Consider the following 11,587-nt stretch of genomic DNA (forward strand, 5'->3'; position numbering starts at 1 on the left):
CGTTTTAAAAATTAGCCAAAATAGTCAGCTAAAAAGTTAAAATCTTGCAACTTCAGCGCTAATTTGTCATTAATGCGCATGCGCACATTTTCCAAGCGGAGAAAAAAAAATAGGGGTCACGAACTCTGACCCGCCCACCAAGCTCTGAAAAATAAAGACATTTTCATTGAATTTTAGAGGATAAAATAAATATAACGCCCTATGGAAAGGTAAGCAAATTTGGCTTGTGTATAAACCGAGGCGACTCGGTTAACGTCGCCGCTTTAGCGCTCACATCCGCCGGGAGGGCGCTAAGGAACAGCCGGGCTGCTACTGCCTTCCAACTAGCACACAGCTAACAGTTAGCTCGTTAGCACATCGCCGTGTAAGTATAACGTTTATTTCGGTACACTCTCGAACTGTCTGAATATCATTCTGGCTTTTTAATTTGATAATGTTAACGCGAGTCACATATTCAACCGCTATCTCTTGTGCTAGCTGCCATTTTGAAGACGTTAGCTTACATGCTAACGTCGCTAACCATTATTCCAATAAGTGTTACGCACAGGTACGCCAAGATCGAAAATGTGGATATTTGTTCTCCTTTTCAGAGGTTCTATGGCGTAATTTTAAACCTATTTTAAAGGCATATTTGGTCGTCCGCCCCATCGTTGTCGCTGCGTTTCCGCTCCGCTCGTATGGGCCTCTGCACCCGTTAACCCTTCAATGTTGACCTTTCACCGACAGGAAAAGAAATACCTTTATCTTCCGTATCGATTTTTTTTTAAGGGGAGCACTGTCAGGCGGGGGGTTTTAATTTATTTTTTTGCTTGGATCCTATAACCGAGCCTGATTGTTGTGTTTTGTCGTGAATAAACAATTTGCATTTAATTGTCTGGACAGAGTTGCTAACACAGGCCACACAAACGTTTTTTGTTGACAGTAACGGTAAAAGGATGGAAATACTTTGTCGCATGTATTCATTGTCTTTCATATTCATACTTAGGGTCTTGTATGGTCTTTGTCATTTTGATATTGGATCAATTTTCAGTTCAGTTTAATCAAGGACCAAAATGGTTTACGTCCAATTACAAGTATGCGGCCCATGATTTACAGATTAAAAAATATGATTGAGTTCTTTATAAAGGAGTTGTTGTTGTGCATCTTTCAGATAAAGCACGTTCTCACTTGTAAAATAACTTTTAAGTCTCAAGAGCTACAATCTCTTTAGACTGAATTACACGAATGACTAGAAATGGAATATTAAATATGTGTGATGTTCACATGAAATTTTTGTTTACATTGATTTGCCATCGTGGCTTTAAAAGATGGAGACTGTCCTGGTGAGTGACGTGGAAGCCCAGGTATCAAATACACAGGTTGTCTTTGGTCTTACATACTGGATGTTTCATTCCTAGGTAATTGATGGGGCACTGAGGTGAGGTGCACTGGGAAGTAGATGTGTGCAGCGTGAGAATGGATGGGCAGACTCCGAGGATACAGCTCGTATCAGCAGATAACAACATGTCAGTGGGACACCGAATACAGGTATATATATATATTTTTTTTACTACCTCTAAAGTCAATGCACAAGGCTGCCAAACGTAAAGGAATGCTGTACCTATTTAGCCATTTTAGCTATAAAAGGGTAATATTTTTTTCCATTATTCGGTCGCTTTTGTTTTCATGTGGACTTGATACGTTTTCAAAACACGTCTTTAAACTTGCTGTCAGTTGAAAATGACGTCACATGCTCAAAGCTCAGGTAAGCAATCACGGCTTCCCTGGTGTCTGGATTTGTTCATGTGCCACTCACAGACTAAGCTGTGATTGGTGACCTGACCTGAGTACATGTGATGTCATTTTTCAGCGGCAACAGGTTGCAAAATTTGTTTTAAAGGTATTAATTGCACATTATTTAAAAAAATATATATATTGAATTAATTACAGACAAAAAATGCTTGGTATCACCTTTACCACTCAAAATGCTGCCAAATTGATTTCGATGTTTTTTTTGGATAAATTCTTGTTCTGTCAATCTTGTAAAACAGCATTCATTAGTGACATTTTATACTGCGATGAATTGAAGAACACTTGATAGCACATTCCATGCTCATCTTGTGGCTCTTGACTATTTACTGTGTTTATTTGCTGACCTTCACTACTTGCAATGTCATCTTTGAATATCCTCCAGATTGTGACTGATCCACAGACTGGCCAGAAGATCCAGATTGTCACCGCCCTGGAGGCGGCATCTCCAGGCAAGCAGCAGTTTATCCTGGCCAATGCTGATTATTCCCCCGGCGGTAAGGTGATCCTGGCCAAACAGGAGGGCTCCCCCAACAAGGTCATCCTCGCCACTCCGGACAGCCCTGGGGTTAACCAGCTGCTCTTTGCCTCTCCTGATCTGTCCGGGCCGCAAATTCAGGTGACCTCCCTCACCACATATGTACAGAGAAGCTCTGATATTTTGGGGTTTGTCGTTTCCGCCCTACTGTGCCATGGGGTAAAGATCATGGGCTTGTCCACTAATGTATTCATTTTCAGTAGTATTTTGATATATATATATATATATTTTTTTTGTCAAGTTACAAGCAAATTCACCTGCTTTCAGGTGAAATAATCTGGCCTGGTTGAACATTTCGTTAATTAAATCTGCAATATAGTGTAAACCTGTTTTTTGATTTGTTAGGTTTATAGTAAGCTTTAAGTGGGCACAGCAAATTGAAATAGATACTTACTGTAGATGCTGAAAAAAGGATGTATAATCATACGTATACATATAAAGATAATTAAAAAAAATCAACTTGGACTGCAAATAGCAATTGTTTTGATTACTCATTGCGTTGATTTTGTGGATGTATTGTATGGAAAAAACAAGTTTTAATTTTCATTCCTTTAATCAAAAACAGGACTTTTTTTTCAAATTGGCAGCGCAGAACTTGAGCAAATGTCAATTTTTATTCAGTAATGGTTTTGGTCCATCAAAAAAAAATAGCAATAGTGTGTTTTTTTTCACCTAACGGAAAAGTGTCTTAAAAACTTCCCACAAATATAATGTCTACTTTCATGGAGGACTACAGAAATCTGAGAATATTTACTCTTGGTTGAAATTCTGAAGATTTTGATATTTTTAAGTTTAATAAAGTCCTCAAATGATTGATTCTCAAAATAATTATTGATGAATTAATTGCTAGATGTTGATTGTTGTACGTCCAAGAACAAACATCAAAACCCCAACAAAAGAGCAGTATTGTGGTGGAATCAAAAGAAATTCAAATTTAATCCAAAAAAGAAAAAAAAAGTTAAATATTTTGCAAGGTGTTGACTCTCCTTTTTGTCCCTTTGTCAGTTTGTCACTGAGGGCTCCGAGCAATCACTTGGCAAGCCAATTGTGGAGTACTGCGTTGTGTGCGGAGACAAGGCCTCAGGTCCAAATTAAGATTAATTTGCCTTAACGCTATTTTTCCCGTGACGCACATCACGTTCCCAACGTCGTGACCTTGTTTTCATCCCTCTGGCAGGCCGCCATTACGGAGCCGTCAGCTGCGAGGGCTGCAAGGGTTTTTTCAAGCGCAGCATCCGGAAGAACCTGGTGTACACGTGCAGGGGCTCCGGCGAGTGCGCCATCAACAAGATCCACCGAAACCGCTGCCAGTATTGTCGACTGCAGCGCTGCATGGCCGTGGGCATGAAGCAGGATTGTACGACGCCGCGGGCACCGTGTTCTCCATAAGGTTGCGTCAACTCTGCTCCTGACCGGAGTGTCCTGCTATGTCTCTAGCCGTGCAGTGCGAGAGGAAGCCGATGGACGCGCCCGCCAGGGAAAGGTCACTCAACTGCGCGGCCTCCACTGAGAAGATCTACATACGCAAGAACCTGTGCAGTCCACTGGCTGCCACGCCCACCTTTGTTTCCGACAAGGATACTTCCAGGTAACCTAGTCAATTGATTACTTTAGTATGTTCGGCTAGAAGTGATAATCACTATATCTTCACATTTGGGCCCAATCCTCATACGGGCAAAACGTCAATTTTACAGGAACTCCAAAAAACGTCAGCTTTGTTTTAAGTTCCCAGGCTCAAGTTGTAGTCTAAGTTACTGTACATTATTACACACTCACACCACTACACAAAAAATAACTTCCACCACAAAATGAATGATTACAAAAATCTCTCAATTTTAGTGCAATGGCATTAATAAAGAAAGTAAAACACAAAGCCGACAACAAAAGGAGAACTTCAATGTCTGCTATCATATCGAGTCCTTGCTGCAAAAACCCTTTGAAAATGTCGCAAAAACAAACGTCTTAGAGGTTCAAAAGTGGAAGCCAATCCAAAACTATTCCATGCCAAATCACCTGATGGGTTTATCCAAGCCCATTTAGATATTGATGAAATTTGGTAAACATGTTGATAGTGATGGTGCAACACATTTTTGAAATTTTAGGTCGGTCAAAGCAAGGATTTGGGAGCTCACCAAAGTTTGACATTTTCATTAAAAAATTCTCAAACACTGCCTTTCGCAGAAAATTTCCAATTTCAGTCGACCGCAGCGTTGAGCAATCAACAAGTAGACCAGGTTTCATCAAATCAGATTGGTTAAAGTCTTCAGATTTTTCTGGGGTTATTTGGTATGGACTGGTCTATGCACCCTCGCGAGTCTAAACACAGCAGTCTAATTCATATTGCATTTGTGGAATATGAAATAAGATGCAGAATCCACCATTTTTTCTGGGCACGGTCATTTTGTCACTTGCTGTCGCCAGAAATGGTTCAGAGTTGCTCAAGGCTCAGGTAACAGCCATTCACAGCTCACCTGTTTTTTTTTGTTTTTGTTTTTTTTTAGTATAGGCCATGTGACATTTGAATGCTAAGCTGTTATTGGTTGTTACTTGAGCTTTGAGCAATTGTGATTTGTAGAAATTTCCTTCTGAGGATTTTTTGCTGCTGGTCGGACACTAAGTGAATTAAAAAAAAAAAAAAATCATGTAATTTGTGATGTATCCCACATCTGTATAAACAGGTCAACACATTTGCTGGAGTCAAGCATGTTGCTCAACATCCAACAATCCTTCCCCAAGATGGAAAACACCATCTTGATCCCAGCATCTCCAGAAAAGGTAATGCCAGCAATTACATCAAAAACATAAAACACCATCAGGACACAATATTAGCAAGAATGAAAAGCAGTGCTCCTCAAGTAAAGGAGCTCCAATGACAGATAAAATGTCTCCATTAGCACGAGGACCCTTCTCAAGGTGACCTCAGCACGCTGGCCAACGTGGTGACCTCCCTCGCCCACCTCAACAAGGCGAGAGAGGCCAGCGACTGTCCCTGCGAGCTGGCCGGCGTGGAGACGCTCAGCAACGGCGACAACTCCTTGACGGACCTGCAGGATGACGAGCAGAGTGACATCAGTCGGTGAGTTGCGGCACGTTTCGAGGTAAATAGAGGCTGCTGCTTGTTTGGTAAGAGCGCAAACACAGAATAATGACATTTCCCGCTGGGCCATGTGGTCTCATGCTTAAAGACATAATGAAATTCACGCCAAATACATCCTCTTGGACATTGTTGTTTGCATTTTTTTTCCCTGCATGAACTGCATCATAAAATAGGCTTTTGTGGTCATATTGGATTAGAGACCACTTCCTGGTTCACTGAGGATGAATTGACATGATGCAAAATCAGTTATACTGGAAATCAATACATGACTTTTTTTTAAATACCAACCTTAGTGAAGATAAGCGGATTTTGTTGTTTTTGGGGGGTTTGTTATCGTTTGATTTAGAATTTAATCATTTGAATGGGGGAATAACTGACTTAACATTATAGGTTCAACAAAAAAATGATTTGAATTTGTTTCGATATAAATGATACACTAAAATCAAATTATTCCTCTTTAAAAATATATGGAATATATTGAATATATTGAATTGTTGTTTACTGAATGGACTGCCATATTCATAGTACTTACAAGTTCTTTTTTTTATCTAATGCCGTGATGCTCCGCAGAGCCTTTGACACACTGGCCAAAGTCCTGCACTCTGGCGATAACTCATCGCAGAACAACCTGGAGGCCACCATGCAGCTGATGTCGGGCGACCAGTCAGGCCCGGTGTTGGAAGTGGAGGGCTCGCTGCTCTCAGATTCCCATATTCCGTTCAAAGTAAGCACCTGGCCGTTACAAGGAGGGCGCAATGTGCAAGCGCTCTTCTCTTCCGGATGATCGCTCACGTTTTTGTCTGCGCAGCTTATGATGCCCGTGCCCGTGCCAGAGTACCTCAACGTCAACTACATCTGCGAGTCAGCCTCACGCCTCCTTTTTCTTTCCATGCACTGGGCGCGCTCCATACCTGCCTTCCAAGCCTTAGGGTAAGTCATGTGCCCCTCTTGGTGAACGTGACACGGGGTTGCACAAGGATGTTTCTTGGAACCCCGTCGTGTTTTACAGCGGCCAAGAGGACAACGACATCAACCTGATGAAAGCTTGTTGGAACGAGCTGTTTGCTTTGGGTCTGGCTCAGTGTTCCAACGTCATGAACGTGGGAACCATCTTAAGTGCCATCATCAGCCACCTGCAGACTAGTTTACAGGAAGGTAGGCCTACACCAGGACCTTAACATACTAGCAATCGAACACACTAATAACACTCAGAAGGAGCTGCCGCAGGGCACAACGCATGATCAAGATGCTCACATGCACTTACTACACTACGTAGTACTAAAAGCAAATCTCATTCTTAGGATATGTCCTGAACCGCTTAAAAATGAACTGGGGGCCGCAATTGCCCCCCCGGGCCATAGTTTGGACACCTCTGACATTATTATTTTTTTTTTTCCTTTACTGTTTGGTCGCGTCCAACAGAGAAGCTTTCCCAAGACCGAGTGAAGCTGGTGATGGAGCACATTTGGAGGTTGCAGGAGTTCTGTAACAGCATGACCAAGCTGGACCCAGACGCTTACGAATATGCCTTCCTCAAAGCCATTGTTCTCTTCAGTCCTGGTGCGCCCTGTTAAAATAGTCCAACAGGGCACTGTAACCAGCCCCATTAAACATCCCTCCCCCGCTTCCTTTTGCATCAGATCACCCTGGCATCGACAATACTCTGCAGATCGAAAGATTCCAGCAAAAGGCCTACATGGAGCTGCAAGATTACGTAACGCGGACGTATCCGGAAGATTCCTACCGGTTGGTACTCGAGTGCATTTATATTTTGTTTAATCCAGGGTACCTCACTACTGCATATGATGGCGTTTGGTTCTGTGGCGTTGGCTTTCTCTGCAGCTTGTCCAAGCTGCTCTTGCGGCTTCCCGCCCTGCGCCTGATCAGCGCCGCCGTCACAGAGGAGCTCTTCTTCGCCGGTCTCATCGGCAACGTACAGATCGACAGCATCATCCCGTACATCCTCAAAATGGACTCCACCGACTACAACAGCCAGTCGCTCCCCGGGGTTTGACCCTCTTTGCTCCAACTTCATGTTTATAAGGCTGGACTCTTGGAGACAGTCTCGGCCACCACGTGGTCACGGCGAACAGTTTGACTATGTATGGACCCTCTTTGAGTCGGTCAGCGCAACTTGAGGGTAAGCAAAGAACGCGGTGGGTATTCATGTTGCACAATCAGGACTGAACTATTGCTATAGTCGAATGTGCATTTTACTGTACATACATTAGGATTTTACGCTTCAGCGCCTTAAGGCCTTTTTGCAAAACTCCCAACAAAAACTCTTACGTCGGACACGTTTTCTAGACACCATTGCAAAAAAAGTGGGGATATTTGGTTTTTGCTGTGAAATTTCTGGATGAACCTAAAAAGTGTCCGACTTCCAAGTTTTCAACGTCGGGCACTTTTTAAAAATGCAGGTGTTTTGCTCAATGAATGCGCCAATATGTTTTCACATCTTTGCATTTCTTGGATTTTTTTCTCCGTTTTTTCTCCGTTATAAATTGGCGATGATACACTGTGACGCTCTAAGCTTGGTGGCCAATTTCCAAGTGGCCACTGATATTAAGTTGCTCCAGAAATACCCAAAGAGTCACAGAAAGGCACGAGTTCATGTGCTTTTTAGCTTCATCCTGAAATTTCACTCCTAAGACAAATATTTCAATCTTTTCGTGAATAGTGCGCAGACATGCTGTCTTTTTCTCAAATGACAAAAAAAAAATGTCCTCATGTGACTTTATTTGTGGCTAATTTAAAGGTTATAACCTTGTATTTCTTTTAAATTGTGTATTTGTTTGCCCATCCAAAGGATAGGCCCAACTACGCTGTCACGTGTGTAAACAGAGCCATGGAGGGAATTTGGTGTAGAGCACTCTGTGATGATCACATCCTGTCTTTTGGACAAAAAAGATATATATTATGGTCTTGTCCATTCAAAATTAAAACAAGTTTCTGTTGTATATGTATGACTTCAGTCCACTTTCCTTATGTCTTGCTACAGACTGTTGGGTCAGGATTGTTTGATGAAAAATTTAACTGACAAAAAAGCAAGATGATAATGGCTTGGGAAAAAAAGTCAAAAATGTTTAAAATGAGGAAAAAAAAACACATTTGGGGAACAATATAAAATGTCTGACCTGATAAATACCCCAGAATGAATGGATAAAAATCTGGTATGAACAAAAATAATTAAAGAAATGTAAAAACAAAAATAAAGCTGGCAAAAATTAAAAGAATATTATGGCAAAAAAGTAAAAACAAAAACCGGGCAAAAAAATAACTGCTTATAAAAATAAAGAGACATATTTTAAATTCTGACAAAAATAGTAATGTTTTGGAACAAACATTTAGCAGTGACAAAAATAAAAATGACACAGAATGATGATGAAACGTGCCTATAAATAGAATGCAATTATTTTTATTATTTTTTTTATTATTATTATAATAGATGATCAAAATCAGTCAAATCTAGATCAAATTTGAACAAAAAAGTAAAAACAATGAACACATTAAAAAATTACATTAAAAATGGTTCTCAGACAAAAATGTACCCATGATGAAACTTGCTTATAAATAGAATGTTGCTATTATAAGATGACCGAATTGAGCCAAATACAAAGTTAATGAATAAAACAGAAAATTAAAAAAAAAAATCTAAATTGAGCAAAAACCAACAAACAGAAAATTAAAAAAAAAATCTAAATTGAGCAAAAACCAACAAACAGAAAATGTAAAAAATAACTGAGCAAATAAAATAAATGGCAAAAAAAAGAATAATCAGACAAAAATTTGCCAACGAAACAAACATTGGATTACTGTTAACAATATTGGATTATGTTGTGGAAACAAAACTTTTATGATGTGCATAATATTGTGACTGAGCTTTATACAAATCAAACCAAAGCAAAATGAAGTTCAATACAGTGGTGCATATTGGTATTTGCTAAGCACTTGTTACCGTTAGTTGACAATGCTGCTCGGGTAAAGTTTCCTCATTGTCAAATAGCCATTCCTGGCAAACCAGTTTTGGTGAAACTGACCTCATTAACACATGACTCAAGTATGTGCTCAATTGTTTTGTTATTTCCTAATTTGGGATCTTGCCAGCTGAAACAACTGAAAGCCGCCACGCCGTCATGTCAAAACGCCCCTCCCCCACCAACCCAAACCAAAAATGTCAGTAGGTCAGTAATCACGCAACACGCTCCAGCAGATTGTTTACATGTTGCCCTTGAATAATTCACATTGAGTCTTTCCCCCGCTGTGTTTCCCCGTCACGTGACCTCCGAGATGTTGTGGCAACTCTTCCACGACGCCTGCCAACCGGCGCCGTTTCCTCGTCTCCCGTAACAAGCCCGAATAAGGTGAATCGCCCGCTTGGTTTTCGATTTGTGGGTCAACCCCGAACGGGCTCGCTCGTAGGAAGCCGCACAAAAGGCTTCCCTTAACTTGTCCGCCAACGAAGCGGGCCAAACTAATTGCGCTGACAAAAAGAACTCACAAACCAAGGTTTTGTGACGCAACGTGTGGGCCGGTGCGGCGGATTAGCCCGTTCCAGTCCGGCTCAATGTGGACCGCAGAGCCAGGTGCGGCGTTCCCACGCTCTCGCGGGGATTTGGGGGATTCATTGCGTGGAAAGAGACGATTGCCAAAGCGGGCCACAAAAGCTCCCTTTTGCAAGGAGACTTAAAATTGTTCACGTAAGCACGCTTATGTAAGATCTGAAGCGTGGAACGGACTATTATACCAACTCAAATCCATTCATTCGTTCAACTACTTGCTCTTTACAAAATACCTGTTAAACTAGATCTTTTTTATAGGAATAGAGTCCAATGAGATTTGTTTCTGGTTGAAGATAATCATTTGAATTTCGGGTCATCGAATTCAGTGGTTCGCAACTTTTTTCCGTGATGTACGCCCTGTGAAATAGGTTTTCAGCCAAGTACCACCAGTAAATGCAAAGCATTTTTGGGTTAAAAAAAATACAGACTTAAAACATGCCATCAGTGACTGATTTGTTAAATTTTAGAAGCTTTTAAACTTCATTTGTAGATATTTGTGGTTGACTTGCTCAAAGTACGTTAAGTTAAAAATAATTATCAGTTTTTGCTCTTCAGCAACCAATAATTTCACAACATTCCTTTACACGTGAAAGTAGCACTTCTGTATGTATATATGTGTGCATACTACATATGTATTTATGTGTGCATATGTATACATGTTTATGTACATATATATATATATATATATATATGTGTGTGTGTGTGTATAAAAGTTGTTTATATTTTGCTTTACATGTAGCTTCTTTTTTGCGGTCTCTCGTACTGAAAATCTTAGTGGGCAAACGGATATGGACACTCATATTTTTGATGGGAAATATTTCAAGCGAGTGTTTTTAGATGAACTGGATATCGACTGACTATTTGCTGATGTTATTGCCAAGTATGTTCCTTTTTTTGTTTAATCTTAGATGGCCAAACATGTATTGGGTCGCAATGACCCGTCAACATTTTTGATGTGGCAAAGGTCCATTTTAATGACGCTTCACGTCTTATGTCATATCGGACCACTTTTGAAAATCAATCTGCACATTTGGATAACTGACTGGATAACAAATATTGACATGCGTGCGAACCCGCTGCCACTTTGCTGGCAACTAAAGATTTTGTGACTATTACCACAGTAATAATGCAACTGCTTTAGCACGGCCTCGAAAGAAAAAAGTACGGAAAATGTAAATAAAGGAGAAAGTTTGCTCATGTAGCTGCTGTGGGTCGCAACTCACATACAAATGCTCACACGCAGAAATCCATCCATTTTCTAGAGTCGCTTATCCTCATTCACTCTTGGTAATTAAGTGCAAAGTAATCAATTACATTAGATAATACAGGACTAAGGTAATTGATTACTTTAGGTTACTTACAAAAGTAATTTGTTATTGCTGAAGTTAGAGATGACTTAAGGTACTTTAGTTTATTAATTTACTAAAGAAATCAGTTACTTTAGAACTTTATGACCAAATAATTACCCAAAGTAATTGATTGCTTTAGTACCTGAAGTAAGTACTTAATTTATTTGGTACAAGACATATTTTATTTAAGAACCTCCTTTCAACAAACACTTGAAAAGAAATGGTAAATAATATGAGTACCTGGGATTTAATG

At 40.3% G+C, this 11,587-nt stretch overlaps 1 protein-coding gene across 5 annotated transcripts; it reads left to right on the forward strand.

The window, feature by feature from the left end:
* The first annotated feature begins 101 nt into the window (after positions 1 to 101).
* On the forward strand, positions 102 to 8,385 carry nr2c1 (nuclear receptor subfamily 2, group C, member 1). 5 transcript variants are annotated; one of them, XM_088417268.1, is made up of 14 exons: positions 102 to 364; positions 1,398 to 1,527; positions 2,174 to 2,407; positions 3,332 to 3,410; positions 3,504 to 3,683; positions 3,764 to 3,914; positions 5,005 to 5,101; positions 5,221 to 5,402; positions 5,994 to 6,147; positions 6,232 to 6,353; positions 6,433 to 6,578; positions 6,846 to 6,983; positions 7,064 to 7,169; positions 7,266 to 8,385. In XM_088417268.1, the coding sequence occupies exons 2-14, from the start codon at positions 1,456 to 1,458 to the stop codon at positions 7,435 to 7,437; spliced, it is 1,833 nt and encodes a 610-aa protein (XP_088273394.1). In that variant the 5' UTR covers positions 102 to 364; positions 1,398 to 1,455; the 3' UTR covers positions 7,438 to 8,385. The 5 variants fall into 5 exon arrangements, with proteins under 5 accessions (XP_088273394.1, XP_088273398.1, XP_088273395.1 ...); XM_088417272.1 differs by having other exon boundaries at positions 2,192 to 2,407; XM_088417269.1 differs by having other exon boundaries at positions 102 to 209.
* Positions 8,386 to 11,587: the final 3,202 nt, after the last annotated feature.

The sequence above is a fragment of the Hippichthys cyanospilos genome, chromosome 6 (genome assembly GCF_059441005.1).
Source record: "Hippichthys cyanospilos isolate Australia breed blue-spotted pipefish chromosome 6, RoL_Hcya_1.0, whole genome shotgun sequence".
Lineage (NCBI taxonomy): Eukaryota > Metazoa > Chordata > Actinopteri > Syngnathiformes > Syngnathidae > Hippichthys > Hippichthys cyanospilos.